Source organism: Ovis aries, chromosome 13, assembly GCF_016772045.2.
Source record: "Ovis aries strain OAR_USU_Benz2616 breed Rambouillet chromosome 13, ARS-UI_Ramb_v3.0, whole genome shotgun sequence".
In the NCBI taxonomy this organism is placed as follows: domain Eukaryota; kingdom Metazoa; phylum Chordata; class Mammalia; order Artiodactyla; family Bovidae; genus Ovis; species Ovis aries.
In genome coordinates, this window is record NC_056066.1 from 58193413 (window position 1) to 58210918 (window position 17506).

A 17506-nucleotide genomic window follows, 5' to 3' on the forward strand; every position below is an offset into this window, starting at 1 on the left:
TGGGAACTAAGTGGGGAGGGATGTCCTGTCCTGGGCAGGTGCTTGGCACTCAGATAGAGACAGAGGAGAAGGCAGCTGTGTCTTTATGCAGTTTCGTGGGAGGTGCCCAGGGCTCCCCCAAATGCATGGCACAAGGCCTTTCTAACAACCATCCTGTGACTTTCCTCTGTGCTGGTGGGGAGGTGGGAACCACTGGTCAAGATACTGGCTTCATGGACCACATGGCAAGTGATGCTCTAGGCAGTCTTGATCTACCCTGGCAAACAGTCCCATTCCACGCGAGTGCCTGACTTGAACCAACACCGTTCCTGACATTCTGGGACCATGGTACCCAGGACCATTGGGTGTGGGGCTGTCGGCCTAACCCATCCCTGAAAGCACAGGCTTGGGGGTTTGGGGTCTTGAACTGGCCAGTCATCTCCCTTCTTGCAGCCTCAGTTTCCTCATCTGTAAAGTTGGCGGCGGGGGTCATATTAGTGTTTATTTCACAGAATGCAGCTGAGGATTCAATAAGATGATACCCAAAGAGATTCGGGCCACACCTGGCCCTGAGGGGGCTCCCAGACACTACCCCTCATTAGTGTGAGGCGAGCTGGGAAAGGACCAGAGACGCCCGTATGCACACCTCAAAGTGACTGCATCCGTCCCTAGAGGAGGAGACACAAAAGCAGAGTCAGGCTGCTCCAGTGAGGTGGACGGAGCTATTAATTTGAAGTTATTCCATGAGGAAAGAAGACGCTCAATTAAATAAGAGTGACCTTACTTTGCATGTGGAAGATGGGCTTGGCCACCCCCCGAGAACCTGCTGCATCCGTCACCCACCCCAAGGGGAAAATTACCAAGAAAAATGACAGGACCGCTGCCCCATGGTAAGCGGACCTGACACCCAGATCAGAATGAGGGAAGTGTGATGTTTCCTCCCCAAAGACTCCTGTTCTCTGCGCAGGTCCTCTAAGCAGGGACTGGTGCCCGTAAGTCCAGCCACCACCCTGGGTGACCTTTTCTGACTGACCCTGGGACAGAGGCCCATGAAAGCATGCTCAGTGTTTCCAGGGCATCAGCCTGGATGAAGGGTGCCTGCTGTCCCAAAGGCATGGGGTTGTGATGGTGGTGACTGCGAACCACCCACTGTCTCCCGCCCTGTTCTGAGCCCTTGACATGTACTTCTTCATCTTTCTTGGAGCTCTCAGGGGTGCATATGCCCAGGGTCACACGGCCAGCAGCTGGCAGATGGAGGGCTAGGCATATTCTGAGGTGTTCCCGTGTAGGCGGGGGAACTGACAGATACTTCAGGAAAGCTGGGAGCATTTAGCAGGAGATAAAGGCCCTTTCCCCTCTCATTCCTTCAAGGAGGCTCTGGATTTGGGACTGGCCCTGCCCTTTGATCTGGAGGAACTGTCTGTGCCTTGGTTGGCTCGTCTACACAATAGAATGGTGATGGCTCTCGTAGACCTGGGGGAGGCGGGCTCAGCGCAGGGCGGTGCACATGTTGTACATGTTAGCATCCTGACTGTAGTCCCAGTGAGTGGTTGCTATGACAACAGGGAGTTTGGGCTGGGGACCAGCCCGCCACCCCCTCCTGCTCTGATTCCCCTTTGTTTGTGACCAGGCTTTGCTGTGAGCCCTGTGGTCACAGGAGAGTTGAACTGAGTGGAGGGCAGCAGTTGGACCTATCCCTTCCGCCAGTGTGCTAGGCACCTGGTCCCACGTCCAGGTAAAGGGAAGCCCGTGAGACTGAGGACGCTGAGGCAGGATCGGTGTGGCTCTGCATCTTGGGGGCTCCTCTCTTGGCTGGAAGTCTAGAAGCCACCCATCCTGCAGACTTTGGCCTCTCGTTGCTTTTAAAACTCTTTGAATATGCTGCCGGCGTTAAAGGCCAGGCAGCTTCACCAGCTGTTCCTAGGTTCTAGAGAGATGGGGAGTTGGGGCTGCACTGACCCAGCCTGCTTGGGGGCTGTCTGGCCTGCTGGGGTTTCAGCTAGCAGTGACTGTCTGGAGCACCCTGTTGACCTGATGAGGAGGAGCTCTTGCTCGATTAGTGATGCCTGCAGTGGGAGCAGGAGTGAGGAGCTGAGTATGAAGATCCAGAGAGGCCAGGCAGATGAGGTCAAGCAGAACTAGGGCCCCGGTGGAGCTTGGGGCAAGTGGACAGCACAGCCTGTGTTAAGAGGGTGTCCACCCACAGCTCTGTTTGTTGCTTGGGTGGGGACAGGACTGTGGATGCTAATGCCCTCAGGCCCCCCATTTGCCCCGTATTCCAGCAGATGCTTTCTGATGCATGTCCCAAAGAGGTGAGTTCATGTCCCCTGAAGGCAGAGTCTCCAGGAAGGAGCACCCTGAGTGTGAAAGTTCACTGTGCTATCCAGGGGACCAGAGCCCCCTCACCCCATGGCCAAGGTCAAGACACCCAGCCTAGGCTTATTTTTGCCTTACGGGTTGGGATGAATCACCTGTTGGTTGGGGGGCCTCTCCTGACCCCCTCAGTCCCCCTGTTTCCGTGTCTCCATGTCTTTCCACATGCTCAGTCGCTCAGTTGTGTCCGACTCTGCGTGACCCCATTGACTGTAGCCTGCCAGGCTCCTCTGTCCATGGGATTCTCCAGGCAAGAATACTGGAGTGTGTTGCCATGCCTTCCTCCAGGGGATCTTCCTGCAACCCATCACTTACATCTCCTGCATGGGCAGGTGGAGTCTTTACCACTAACACCACCTAGGAAGACCTCGTGTCTGTGCACAGCCTGGAATATACAGCTGGGTCCTGCTTGACCCTCTCTCTTCAGACATATGGGTTTGGACTGTCCTTGTTTGCTTTGGCTGGTATGCTGGGGAGCCTCATTGAGGGAGTGTTCCCTAAGTGCTGGCCATGTGGGCCCCCACACAGCCTCTCCCTTCCACTTGGGGAAACTGGGATGGACTCAGAGTGAGTGAGGGTCACAGAGCCAGCCTGGGCGTCCCCATGGAGTTCTGTGCCAGCCCCGGAGCTGCCTCAGGGACTCTGCAACCCTTAGGCGTCTCCTTTCCCTTCTGGCCACGACCCCAGGCCTCTGGCTTCCAAAATAGAGCCTGGAAGCACTTCGTGGTCCCCTGAGAATTTCGCCCCGTCGTCCCCCACGTGGATTTGTGTGGGGTTGTGGCCCAGGAACCAGTGCGGTCATGTTAGTGCCTTCAGCACCCTGGGCTCTTTTCTGGGGGTGATTCTCTCACTCTGACACTGCACCCCAGAAATCAGGTCCTCCCGCCCTTTGGGGGTCGGGAGAGCTGTGGGCTTTGTTCACGCCCACTCGGCCCGTGGGGCCTCATCTGTTGACCCAATAGGACACCTCCAGCCCTGTTGCCTCCCCACTGGATGTTACCTAGAGGAGGGCAGCGGCCTGGCCAGGAGCCTGCAGGCCGCGAGGCCTGGGACGGAGACAGAGACACAGACACCTCCCTTGCTTCAGGCCAGGCGTGGGCAGGGCCCCTGGAGACGGGCGGAGGAGGGCAAGGGTGCCTACCCCCAAGTCCAGGCCGGGGTGAAGAGTGCACGGTGTTGGGGGAGGGGTTGCAGGCCCCTCTGAGGAGGGGGCGTGGGTGTTGCACAAAGCCAGCCTGTGTGTCCCCTGAATGGGCAGCTTTATCCCAGGCCCTAGCGCACAGGCCCCAGACCAGCCTGTCTGGGGAGGCAGGAGGCGTGGCCACAGCCACTGGGTTCCAGGCCAACATCCTGGCCTTTGCCAGCTCAGGCCCCGCACCCTCCTGGCGGGAAAGGGAACGAGTCCCTCTGAGGGTTTGAGGCTTGTCCGATTTCCCGCCAGGCGGGGCCCAGCCTTCTCAGGCATCAGGAAGGACTCACTGAAATCCCTGGCTACTTCATCGTCCCTCCTGTCCCTCCCAGGGCAAGATAAGGATGTGAATCCCATCCCCACCCCCCAGGGCTGGAGCCAGGACCCAGGCTCCAGATGGAATTCTGGGTGCAGCAGTGGACATCCAATGAGGGAGTCAGCAGCGGGCAGTCTGTCACATGACCTGAACCTGGGTCCCCTCACCTGTGAGGCAGGATGATGAGAAAGCACCCATATATAGGCTCAGCCCTGCACAGAGACGCTCAGCCCTGGCACATTCTTTGTCCCTGTGGTCTTATGGACTGTAGGCTGTTAAGCAATACCTTGGCTCTCACCCTGTAGATTCTGGGAGTGCCTTCGGTTGTGTCACTAGTGACACCAGTCTGAGCCACTAGTGTCCTCAGACATTGCCACGTGTCCCCCGGGGGCAGACCCACTCAACTAACAGCATCACGCAGACTTTGGCACGTCTGGGCAAAAACGCTTAACATGGTGGGAGAAGGTGGGTGTCCCGCAGAGCCTGGGTAGGAAGAAGGGGTGGCCAGGGCTCCAAAGAGGGCTGTGGGCGGGCAGCGTGCAGAGGGGTCCTGCCGAACCAGCAGGAACGTCCACCCGGGACAAGTCGATCTCCGCTGGAAGCAGAGGCTGGTGGCAGGAAGGGCTGCCCTCACAGGCTCTGGCCAGGCCCCGGGTGAGTGGCACATGGCACACGGTGACACAGTGCACCTCACTGCCTGCTTTCGAGGCCCCACCTTCGCCCGCCCCCACTCCTCCAGCTTCTGTATGTCTGTCTGAGAAGAGGAAGCGCTGAGTCAGTGGCCCTGAGCTTGAACCTGTACCCCTGGGGAGACCTCGGCAAATTGCTTGTCAGTGCCAGGGGGCGGGGTGGGGGGAGGGTCTTCCTGCCTGCCCTCTGGAATCTGGGGAGACACATTTCCTGGCTTGTCCGTGGGCAGCCTTGGACCAGAGGAGGCTGGCTGTGCCCGCCCCCCCCCCCCCCCCGCCTCTCCGCAGCCAGGTCACTGCCCCGGCCCCCAGCCTCTCACCTGCCACTGCTGGGGGCTCTGCTGGCATTGCGCATGGCCACCTGCCGATCGGCCCAACACAGACCCGCTCGAGTCAGCAGAAACTGCCCCGACTCTGGCAGGATCAAAATAACCTCTTTCCTTTTCCAGCACTTGAGGGTTTTTCCGCCTTCTGGGGGAAAAAAACAAAACAACCCGAAAAAAAGAAATGAGAGTTGCAGTGTTTGCAGCCTCCCGGAATGTGGTTTTTCTGAGGCCTCTTCCTGGAGGTGGGGTTGGCCCTCACACCCTCCCGTCCTGTCGAGGGTGGTGTCTCTGTGCGTCTTGTGTGTGTGATAAATATGTCTGTGCGTGGGTGTGTTATCTGTGTTTGTGTTTGTGTATGGGTATGGCAGAGTGCTGGGGGTGTACAGGGATGTTGGGGTGTGTTTCTGTGCTGGGGTGTATGGGTGCTCAGAAAAGCTGGCACCGAGCCCCTGCCTGCTCTGGGAACCCCAGTGTCTCACGTGTCCCCTTGGTCTTGCAGCGGAGCTGGAGTTCGTTGAGATCACCATCATCGTGGTGGTGGTCATGGTGATGGTGGTGGTGATCACGTGTCTGCTGAGCCACTACAAGCTGTCCGCTCGCTCCTTCATCAGCCGGCACAGCCAGAGCAGGAGGAGGGAAGACGCCTTGTCCTCGGTGAGTGCCTGAGCTTCCAAGGGCCTGGACACCCCCATCAAGTGCGTGTGGTGTTGGGGTTGAGTGCTCACAATTGGGGCAGACGGAGCAGCTCCCAGCAGGAAGGGACCTCGCCCTCCCCCAGATCTCAGCACCCACATCCCCCCTCATTCGCCTGCGCCATTGGGCTGCCCCTGCCCACCAGTGGGTGTTCCTCAGCAGATGGACCGGGAGGCGGTGCAGAGTCCATTGCTAAACAGTTTCCACCTCCACACCTATGAGGTGGAGTGTAACAACCTGGACAGAAGTGGCTGTGTGACCGGCAGGCTGCGGATCACAGAGAGGGCAGCCCCAGGGCTCTGCAGGGAGCACGTCCCTGAGCCTGTGTTGGCCGGGCATCGGGGGGGCAGTGACAGAAGCAGGCCGGGGCAGCCACCGTGGCCTCTCAGCTTTGAGGGACGTCTCACTGGGCCACATCAGGCTGGCGGGTTCGGGCATCTCCGCTTGTGTACATCGCCAGCCTGCCAAGGCAAGGAGCATGTCCGCTCAGGTCCCTCAACTGTGAACACGGGACGCCCCAACCCTGAGGCCCGGTGTGCCCGGAGGGCGCTGCGCCACTGCTGAGAAGCATCTGAGGCTCACCCGTGTGTTCATGTGCTGTTGCCCAAGGGGCGGAGCCAGCAGCTGCACTGCCACCTCTGCACTCGGTGATCTGCCCATCTTAGGAGAAACAGGGCTCAGAGAGGCGGGAACATTTGCCTGAGGCTATACAGCTTCTGTGGAGAAGGAAGTGGCAACGCACTCCAGTGTTCTTGCCTGGAGAATCCCAGAGACGGGGCAGCCTGGTGGGCTGCCCTCTATGAGGTCGCACAGAGTCAGACACGACTGAAGCGACTTAGCAGCAGCAGCCCCAGCACACAGCTTCTAAGCGACAGCTTGAGGCCTATTTTACCCCTCTCAGATCCTGGTGCAAAAGAGAGTACTTTGGACAAACGGGAAGACTGCAGCCCGGTAGCTATGCCCCAGGGCAGGACATCTCACCCCTTCTGAGCCTCAGTGTGCACATCTGTAAAATGGGAGGGGCTCACCTCTCTCCTGCCCACCCCCCCCACAGGGTCACAGGAAGGGTGATGTTAGTGGTGAGAGCTGGGAAGATGGCAGAGGTTTCCATGTGAGGGATCCTGGTCACCATGGAAAGGGGACAGCCATGTGGGCAGCACTGGGTCTTCGTGCCCAGATGGAGGCCAGGATCCAGGTTCTGGTTCCTGAACATCTGAGGCTAAAAGAAAGTACCCCTCGACATCTACCAGCCACCTGCATGGGCCCCTGGGGATGCCCGGCTGGGTAAACGCAGAGGCTTGTTAGACCTGAAATACGTGTAGCGGCTCCCCTGGGGCTCCTGCTAGACAGGGCACATCTGCAGAGTCTTGGGGCCCCATGACCTCCCGGAGAGACCCAGAGACAGCCATTGTCTGCTTGGCGCAGAGACCACCCCTGCCATAGCTGTCCTGCTGTGGCCTCTTTTCAGGGTGACCCCTGGGAGTTAATTTCCTCATCTGTCAGAGGGTGGGGTTCATGTTCAGGTAAGCCCTGTGCCCTGAGACCGCACGTCCCAGCTGGCGCTGCACCAGAGAAGCCAGAAAATACTGCATGATGATGACAACAGAGATGCCAGCCGCTGCAGTGACAGATCGCAGCTCGAAGTCTGCAGCTGAGGGCAGGTTGGGGGCCACCTGGGTATAGACAGACCTGGGCCAGCTGCCTGCTCTATCAGGTTCTCCTGGCTCATTCCCTTGGACTCTTACTGTGGCTGTGCTCACCCGGCAGCAGCCGTGTTAGTGGCATGACAGACCCCCTGGCCCTTGATGGAGTCAGCTTTCGGACCCCTGATCTAGATGGAGAAGCCATGAGCAGGCTGGACAGGCTTTCCAGGGAGGCTTTTAGGAAGAGAAGGAAGTGTTGGGGAGTGGAGGGGGCGAGAGAAGGAGCTGCCAGAAGCAGCACGTGGGTCTGGCACTGGGACCTGGAAAGGTGTCGGGGCCATTCACTGAGTCAGGGAACAGGGTAAGTTAAGACTCAGCCCATGGGCAGGTGCAGGGCAGCAAGCTGATGCCGGGTTACTTACAGTGGGGCTGGGCTGGCACAGGAGCAGAGATGCTGTGGGAGCCTGGGGAGGGGCCTCTGGTGGGTGGGTGGTCCTTGGAGGCCTCCCTGGAGGAGGAGGTGACCTCCAGGTGCACAAGTTGGGGTTAGTCAGGTGACAAGGATGGCGGCGATTCTGGGCTCTGCAGTGGGGCCTCCCAGCATTGACTGGTATGTTCCTAAGCTCCCTAGTGGAGACTCCCTGGGCTAGTGGGTGGGCAGAGATGGTTTGAACCCTGGACGGAGGGCCTCCCAGAGGGGTTTTAGGCAAGTTTACGTTGATCCAAGCTGACCCTGGCTGCTTGCACCCCTTTCCGGGGCTCCCAACTTGAATGGGGAGCAGGTGGGTGTGCCCTCATGTTTTCCTGATGCCCATGTGGGCTGTGCCAGGGGCCCATCCCGGGGCCACAGAGCCTGCTAGGGCCGGCTTGAGTCCAAATGAGTCTGGCAGTAGCAGAAAAGGTGTGGATACCAGCCCTGCCTCTTACCAGCTGGGTGGATGCTGTTCAGCTACATGCTGTTTTTTCGGGAGAACTGAGTTAGTGCTTTAAAGAGCTGAGCACAGTGCCTGGCACCAAGGCATTCCTAACATCAGTACCGAAAGGGCCCTGGGTGACCATATTAACAGTAACCGTATGTATCTGCTCTCTGTATCCACACGCCGGGAATAAACTAGACCCTAGTGAGTCTGTGTAGGGTAACTGCTTTCCTGATGGGACGGTTTTGAGACTCACAGAGCCCCCTAGCGGCCACATAGGAAATTACAATCTTCCAGGCGAAGCCCCCCCCCCCCCCCGCCCCCAACTCCCCAAGACTGCAGGTGATAACCGCCTTACCTGAGGATCCTCAAGAAAACAAGTCCCCAAGGAAACTCTGAGTTGATGGATATGTTCATTATCTTGATTGTGGCCTTCTACCCATACAGGAAGGATGCCTCTGGCCCTCAGAGAGCACGGTGTCAGGCAATGGAATTCCAGAGGTGAGTCTTAGCGCTGCCTATCACTCCCCCAAGTGATGGAGGGGGACTCCCTCCGTCCCCTGCTCCCGAGGCCGCTGTCGTGGACGCCCCTCTGCCCAGTAGCTTCCCTTCCCCAGGCCGGAGGCACCTCCCCTGTTAGCAGAGTGGCTGCTCGAGGCCCACTCCTACTCTTCTCTGAAGAACCCTCCTGGGCAGCCGGAATGGTCCCCGCAGGGACATTGTGCGCTCCCCACCCCCAGCAAGCAGCCCTTAATCTCTGCGACACCGAAGGACTTGGACTGGCCCTCTCTCCACCGTGTGACGCCACTGTGTGACGCCGCTGTGTGACACTCCAGGGCTCTCCAGGCATCGGACGCTGGACTCCGGGCTCTGCTCCCTACCCCCACCCTCACTCCCCAGAGAGCAGAGTCATAAGCAGCACCCCCCACCAACACCCCAGAACCCCCACCCCCACCCCCCCGCTGGGCCCTGACCCTAACTTGGCTCTTGCCCTCCAGCCACAGGTGTATGCCCCACCCCGGGCCACCGACCGCCTGGCTGTGCCCGCCTTCGCCCAGCGGGACCGCTTCCACCGCTTCCAGCCCACCTACCCGTACCTGCAGCACGAGATCGATCTACCACCCACCATCTCGCTGTCGGACGGGGAGGAGCCCCCGCCCTACCAGGGGCCCTGCACGCTCCAGCTGCGGGACCCCGAGCAGCAGCTGGAGCTGAACCGGGAGTCGGTGCGCGCACCCCCGAACAGAACCATCTTCGACAGCGACCTGATGGAAAGTGCCATGCTGGGCGGCCCCTGCCCCCCCAGCAGTAACTCGGGCATCAGCGCCACATGCTACGGGGGCGGCGGGCGCATGGAGGGGCCGCCCCCCACCTACAGCGAGGTCATCGGTCACTACCCCGGCACCTCCACTTTCCAGCACCAGCAGAGCAGCGGGCCGGCCTCCTTGCTGGAGGGCACCCGGCTGCACCCCGCACACATCGCCCCCCTGGAGAGCACAGCGGCCTGGAGCAAAGAGAAGGATAAACAGAAGGGACACCCCCTCTAGGAGTCCCGAGGGCGGGCCGGGGCCGCAGTAGGTAAAGCCGCAAATCACTCCGCACTTCTTGAAAGAAAAGAGAGGAGGCCGGGGCGACACAGAAAATGCGACGCGTAACCATCCTCCTCCCCCCCTCCCTCACCTCTCTGTGTATAAATATTTACGTGTTCTGTCTGGTCTGAATGCACAAGCTAAGAAAGCTTGCAAAAAAAAAAAAAGGCAAAAAAAAAAAAATCCCACGTTTCTTTGTTGAGCTGTGTCTTGAAGGCAAAAGAGAAAAAAAATATTCTACACTAGTCTTTTCTGTTTCTAGTTGAGCTGCGTGCGTGAATGCTTACTTTCTTTTGTTTGTTTATGATGATTTCACTTAACTTTAAAGACATATTTGCACAAAACCTTTGTTTAAAGATCTGCAATATTATATATATAAATATATATAAAATAAGAGAAACTGTATGTGCGAGGGCAGGAGTATTTTTGTATTAGAAGAGGCCTATTACAAAAAAAAGTTGTTTTCTGAACTAGAAGAGAAAAAAAAATGGCAATTTTTGAGTGCCAACTGAGAAAGTGTGTATTACCTTGTAAAGAAAAAAAAAAACTACAAAGCAGGGGTTTAGAGTTATTTATATAAATGTTGAGCTTTTGCACTATTTTTTAATATAAATATGTCAGTGCTTGTTTGATGGAAACTTCTATCCACGTGTGTCAAGACTTTTAAGGGAGAAATGTCGGAATTTCCCAGTCAACTTCAGGCAGAGCGTGGGTTCCACGCTGGGGCTGGAGAGAGGCTCCCCAGGGCTGACCTCCTGCAGAGTAGAAGCTTTCATCTAGTGATAGGTTATTACCTCGATCTACATTCCCTCCTGAAGGAGACGTGTTTAGCCCTCCTCTGGGCCCGGACAGCCTTTGGATCGCAAATGAAATAGGAAAAGTTAACTCCAGGCCCCAAGTTCCAGGAAGGTGGGCTTTGCTCTTCCCGAAATGAAGATTAACTGTTACTGAAGGAATCTTAGTTTTTGTTTTTTGGGTTTTTTTTTTTTCTCTTCTTTTTTGAACCATGAAGGTCCCCATAGGAAGGGGCTCACCAAGGTGCTCCCTGCCTGCATCACCAGGGCCCTGCCAGAGGCAGTTAGGTGGTTCAGATGTGCAGGGTGCTTCGGCAGTTCAGCCGGCTCCACACCACGCCAGCTGAGGTGGGTGCAGCCTGCTGGCATGTAGGAAAGGCCCAAAGGACTAGCTGCGTGACCTCACCCCTGTCTTTATATCGGTTCTCACGTAACAGGCCCATAGCCAGAAGACCAGAGAGGAAAGAGCGGTATGCCCAGGTTTCTCCCAGGACACTGCGAAAGGGTGAAAATGAGAAAAACCGTCAAACCAACACAAACTCAAGCTTTAGGATGTAGAAGCAGAATTCTTCCCCTTCTCTCTTTTCGCATTTTCATTCCCTTCCCCGTGGAAACCATCGTTTTTGGTGTCTTTGTGTATCTGTTTTCACAAGCGTCTTTGTCAGACACAACTCTTGTTTACCAGGATTTTACTGCTTAGATATTGGTGGGACCCCTCGCTGGTGGCATGTGTGTGTAGATGGAGATGACCGGGAGAGAGTTGAGCAAATGAGAGTCCTTCCTGCCACCAAGGACGGGCTCATATTCCATGGGGTGACACCTCTGGCAAGAGAGTAGCACCCCCCCCGCCCTACCCATCCCGCAGAAGTGTCTCCTCATTTTCGACAGAATCCCGACTAGCCGGTGAACAGAAAGGAAAAGGAAAAGAGGCAATAACTATTGTTTCAAACAACCTTTTTTATTGCTTGAAAAACTTGAGAAGAGTTTTGAAGTTCTGACCATTTGAACTATTTCTATTATATACCTTTTAAGAACATGGTGACCAATAGGTGTGACCGAGGTGTCTGAGTGCCCGCTCACCAGCCTCCAGAAAGTTCTGGTCCCTTGACAATAAAACCTGCCTCTCTGTGGGGTCTTCAGCCTAACCTCTGCCTCTCTCTTGAAGATTCTTTGTAAAGGTCATTCATGCAGAGACATCCCTAGAGTTTGTCCTGAAAGGTACAGGGACACATTTATAAAGTTTTTTTAAAAAAACGTATCTTTCCTTTATGTGAAGCGTCTCCCTAGTGCCTTACTGAGGAAGCAGTTGACCCCTTCTGTCCCCAGGCAGCAGTGTTCCTGGACAGCGCCCTTACTCACCCGGGCCTGCCTTTCTCACTCGTGGGCGACAGAGGTGACTGCTTTAAAAACGCCCCCATCACCCTCGTGCCGTGCCCCACCCATCCTCCTTCCACCCTGGCTGTGCCTCCCTTGGTCAGGCCACCCCTCCAGCCTCCTGTCAGTACTTAACTCCTATCCGGGTCAAAAGCCTAGGTGCAGACCTTGTTTCTAGAGTTAGATGAAGGCCAGACCGAGGGGTCCCTGAGGTCCCTCTGGGGTCCTTCCTCTTGAGCCAAAACTTGCATCTTGTTGCTGGGGTTGTGAGGGGGAATGTGTGGTCTGCATTTGCCAGATGGGCAACAAATTAGAAAAGGAAGCAGGGGCGGGGGTACTGACCTCAGCTGGCTTGAGGGCAGAGCATCCCTCTCCTTGTTGTGCCCCAGTATTGTAGTCCAGTCCTCGGTGCCAGAGTATCATGCCTGGGCTCCAGGCCCAGCAGACGACAGTTGCAGAAGTTCATGGTAGAGCAACTTGTCAGGGCCAGGGCACCTCCCAAGAAGACTATGGGTGTGTTTCTGCAGAGCTCTTGGTTTCCCTGCCGAACCCAGAGCCCTGAGGATACAGCCTTCCTCTCGGTGTTGGCTGTCATGCTCTTACTCTTGAAAAGCCTTTGAGCATCCCTTAGGAGGGCCCCCTTTTCCAGGAGAAGGTTGAAGGGGAGGGGTCCTCAGCAGTGGCTGGTTGGAGGGGGACCAGGCTGGGCTCAGAGAAGGTGGCAGAGCTCAGCTTTTTCTACTCACGTTATTTCCCTGTTTTTCCATCATCATATTTCCTGTGGAGGAAAAGTTTCCCCCGCAAAGCCCAGGTCTACACAGACGGCCTTAGCAGAGTGCACTCAGAGCCGTTCGCTCCCTCACGTTTTTGCCAGGAGCTGAAAGCGACTCCCCTCCACGTCTAGCGAACACTGGGGCAGGCCAAGGACCGAACCCATTCCCCTCCTTGTCTGTCTGCTCTGTGAATTGTACATTTCAGAGATTTTTTTTTTTTTTCTACATGCAACACCAAGCTTCCAGATCCATAAAACATCCTGGTGATAAAGGAGAGAAAAATGTTCAGTTTGGTTTTCCGGAAACTGCGCTTCAAATTTTGCTGTACTATAGAGCTCAGAAGGACCCGCTGCGCTCTCGTTTGCCTGCCTGATTCCACGGTGGTTGTGCTGATGGCGACGCTTTTACGTTGTTCCCTTGGTGTTGGAACCGCTCTCTTTTGCAGCCCCGTTTCCCAAGTTCTGTTCAAGTTACATGTGTGTAAACTCCGTGGCACGCTGGGTGCAGTGCCCACGTTGCTGCTGCGTAAGACTCTGTATTTGGATGCCAATCCACAGGCCTGATGAAATCGCTTGTTGTGTATCAGTAATCATTAGTGGCAATGATGACATTCTGAAAAGCTGCAATACTTATACAATAAATTTTACAATTCTTTGGAGCCAGGCTCTTCCGCTTTCTTGAGCTGCGTTGCTTTCCCCTGTCCCTTCTGCCGCTCTCAGCCCCAAACCCTGGATGCCTTTCGAGGGCAGGAAGCAAATTCTGCAGGGCTGCTGTGTGGCCTTAAGCAGTTCCATCGACCTCTCTGTTTTAGTTCAGGCAGCATTCAGGGCGCTCAGTGAAAGCACTTGCACAGGCAGGGAGTACATTGGGCCTCATAGGGGTAAAGAGTTTGCAAAACATTGTATATTTCCTCTTGGGACATCATCTGCCAGGACATGATGAAAGCTTGGATAAGGGCTGCAAGAAACTGTCTCAGGTGGGGCTCTTCCCAGAGGCATGTACTTGTGTGAAGGCAGGTATCCAGGTTGTGCTCCCAAGGGAGACAATGAAGGGAGTCAGGAAAAGGGCAGAGGGAGAAGTTGTGCCAGGGGGACTGTTCTAGGCAAAGCCCCAGCCTCAGGCTGATGATCTCCAGGGGGTCTGTGGCAAGCTCTGAGATGCAGATCCACCCCCTCAACCCCCAGGAGAGACAGGCTCTCAGATGCTCCCGGTCCTTCCTGCCTAAGAGTGGGGCAGAGAGGGGTCCCCCAGGTCCCAGGGTGGCCCCCTGAAGACGTTCCCAGGTGCAAGCCCTTAGCAGCCACTCACATGGAAGCAGGGACAAGATGCCAGAGGGTCTGGGTGAGGCAGTGCCCACTACAAATGTTATTACTTCCCTGGTGGCGCAGATGGTAAAGAATCTGCCCACAGTGTGGGTAAACCCAGGTTCGATCCCCTGGAGAAGGGAATGGCAACCCGCTCCAGTATTCTTGCCTGGAAAATTCCATGGACAGAGGAGCCTGGCGAGCTATAGCCCATGGGGTCACAAAGAGTCAGACACAACTGAGCGACTAACACTTTTCATGTCTGGTCAAAGTTTGTTTGTTTGTTTGTTTTTTAATCTGCCAAAACTGAGTCAATCTCCAGGGATGAACACTTTGGCCTCATTCCAGGGTTTTGTAATCTTCTGGACCATAGAGCCCTATGATCAAGCCAGAACACACCTCTGCCTTACCTGTTCCCCTTATCTAGTGAAGATAAGCTTCAGATTATAAAGAACTGGGGAGACACCAAGAGAGCTCATTACTCTCGGCTGGTGAGAGCAGGGCATGGTGCTGTGCCCAGCCCAGCTCTGGAACCCAAGTGCCTCTCACTGGTGGCCACTTCCCTTGCTGACCCCTCATCACCTGGTCTGCAGAATGGGTTAACAGCAGTGCTTGTGAGGCAGGGTCTGATTGGATAATGCCAAAGGGTGCCTGGAAGAGGTAAGTATTAGCCACTTATTAATAACAGGCTCTCTGGGACAGTTTTCATATCACTGAATATCCCTCCAAGCTTCTGGATTAGTTTTCAGTTCCCAAGCACACAGACAACACCACCTCCCCAAGCCATAGTGTCAGAGTAGAGCTTGTCCCCCACCTGAGAGGGGAGCCACGAGTTCTAACCAAAAAGATGACACTCCTCTCCACTTTGAGTTTAGCTAGAGCAGACATTGTTGTATTGGCCCAATAATGGCTGAAACCACTATAGCTATTACTTATTGAAGGGTTTCCCAGGTGGCTCAGTGGTAAAGAATCTGCCTGCAATGCAGGAGACCCAGATTCTATCCCTGGGTCAGGAAGATCTCCTAGAGAAAGAAATGGCAACCCACTCCAGTATTCTTGCCTAGAGAGACCCATGGACAGAAGAATAGGTCTACAGCCCATGATGTCACAAAAGAATCAGACACAGCTTAGTGACTAAACAACAAAAACCATGCTAAACAAAACCAACAAGAACAGCATCTACAAGCTGCCAAGCATGATGCTAAGATCTGAGTGAAGGGGGCAGCTTCACCTTGTACTCACTGCCCTTCGGCTCCTGCAAAAAAAAAAAAAAAAAGCATTTTCTGAGCCCTGCTGGGGGCTGCTGGTGCATCAGACCCAATCCTGAAGTCAACCAGCTCACCTTCTGGTTCTAGAGACAGAGTCACAGCCCGGGATCATGGCCCAGTACAGCGAGAGCAAGAAGACTGGACTGTCTGGAGCCAGGAGAGTTTTATGAAGGCTGGATTTGGAGCTTAGGGAACATGAGAAAGGAAGACCAGGATGGTACAGACCAAACCAGGTGACTGTATGCGCAGAGGCAGCAAGGGGATTCACCAGGCACTGTGATGCCTTGGAAGGGGGGAGGCTAAGCACCAAACAGGGTGGAAGTTGGGGCACAGAGAAATCCAGCAGGGTTAGGAACACCAGGTAGACCACGTGACCAAGAGAGGAGTGAAAGTTTCATTTAGAGACAATCTGATAAGCAGGTACTTCACACCTTCCGTGTGCCAGGGACACAGGGTGACAAGATACATTCTGCCCTCTTGCAGCCCCAAGGCTGGTGTGTGCTGCAGGAAACAGGAAGAGACCCTCCCTGGCCTCCAGCAGGTCTCACATTGACTTGAGATGGGGCAGGGGCAGGCAGTGGGCCCTCCTGGAGACTGGAGCCTCAGCAGTTTCCTAAAAATCAAGTCAACTGGTTGCCTCATCACCCACCATCCTCATGACCCAAAGCTAGTGCCTTCTACCCTACTATAATTCATGGATCAAATCTCCAGCTACCTGATTCTGAAATAAAGTTTTATTGGCACACAGCCTCATCAGTCTAGTTACACATCATCTATGGCTGCTTTTGTGCAATTGAAAAAATTGACCAGTTGCTAAATGGTCCACAGAGCCTAAAATATTTACTATTTGGCCCATTACAGGAAAGTTTTCAGTCTCTGCTTTAGAACATCACACCACTGCAGCTCCAGGCATCACACTCAAAGATAAAAAAGAATCCCATTCTTCTTTGCATCTTATTAAAAAACATAAAGCTAAATATAAGCCTTATTTTTATAACACTTTTATGTTTATAGAAAAACTGATAAAATAGTAGAGTTTCCATACATCCAGCTTCACATATTATTAACATCTTGTACCAATGTGGTGTATTTGCTACAATTAATTAATGAATGTTGATATACTATCATTAACTAAAGTCTAAACTTTATTCAGATTTCCTTAGCTTTTCCATACCATCCTTTTCCTGGTCCAGGATTCCACCCAGGACACCACATGACTTTTATTCATTACATCTCCTCAGGCTCCTTGTGGCTGTGACAGTTCCTCAGACTGTCCTTGTTTTTGATGATCTTGACAGTTTGGAGTGCTAATCAGGTATTTTGTAGGACGTCTGATGTATCAGAATTTGCCTGATGTTTTTCTCATGGTTTAGACCGGGGTGATGGTTTTTGGGGAGGAAGACTCCAAAGGTAAAGTGCCCTTCTCATCACAACTTATCAAGGGTCACGTATTTCCAAAGAAACGGTGCTTAGGTCAGCACCATTTCCCCCAACCCCTTGGTCACACATTTCCAAAGATACTCAGGTCAGCACCATTTCCCCCAACCCGTTTCCCTGAGGCTGTGACACTCATTTGTCAGATCGTTCCATTGTCTTGCTGCATTCTGCCATCCTGGGAACCTCTGACCTCCTAAATGATTTTTTACATACCTCAAGATTCATTCTTTATATTGTCAAGCCTTGACACATGCATGCTGTCATGTATCCACCGGTACAGTATCATACACAAGAGATCCACTGTATTGAGAAACTCCCCTGGGCTTCTTTCACCTGTTCCACCACCCAGCCCCCAAGGTCCTGCAGACATGGGTGGTGTTATGAATCTGAATCTTACTTTCCTCCCGGAAACAGGCCTGGGCAGTGAGTCAGTGAGTCCTGTCGCCTCCCTGAGAGCTCCCCTGAGATCAGCAGGAGGTCGTCCCTTATCATCTGTCACAGGCGAAGTTATAGTTCTATTAAATTGTGTATATTTTACATTTTTAATCAAAGTAAAACAAATCTAAAGCAATGGCCCATGCTCCATCTTCCCCAAACTTACAGCCCAGTTCTTGGAGGTGACGACAGTCCTTAGACCTCTTCCTTCTGAGAGTGACCACTTCATCATCAAAACAATAATCTTCTGCCTCTAAGTCTGTGGTTTTCCAAAGTCTAGACATTACCTACTGGCTTCTTGCTTTGACAAGCGAGGATCTAACACGTGGACACATCTCCCTACTTCCCAATAAAGATGTTCTTATTTGGGGTTCCTTTTATGATTGTCTTTGTGACTTCAGCTACTG

At 54.2% G+C, this 17506-nt stretch overlaps 1 protein-coding gene across 3 annotated transcripts in view; it reads left to right on the forward strand.

Annotated features, from left to right (window-relative positions):
- PMEPA1 (prostate transmembrane protein, androgen induced 1) overlaps window positions 1–13313 on the forward strand; it is a 57507-nt gene extending 44194 nt beyond the window's left edge. For all 3 annotated transcript variants that reach the window (XM_027977014.2, XM_027977013.2, XM_060396986.1), the window contains exons 2-4: window positions 5372–5526; window positions 8573–8626; window positions 9124–13313. In XM_027977014.2, coding sequence (XP_027832815.1) covers window positions 5372–5526; window positions 8573–8626; window positions 9124–9672 — 758 coding nt within the window. In that variant the 3' untranslated portion in view covers window positions 9673–13313. The remainder of the gene's footprint in view (window positions 1–5371; window positions 5527–8572; window positions 8627–9123) is intronic.
- Window positions 13314–17506: the final 4193 nt, after the last annotated feature.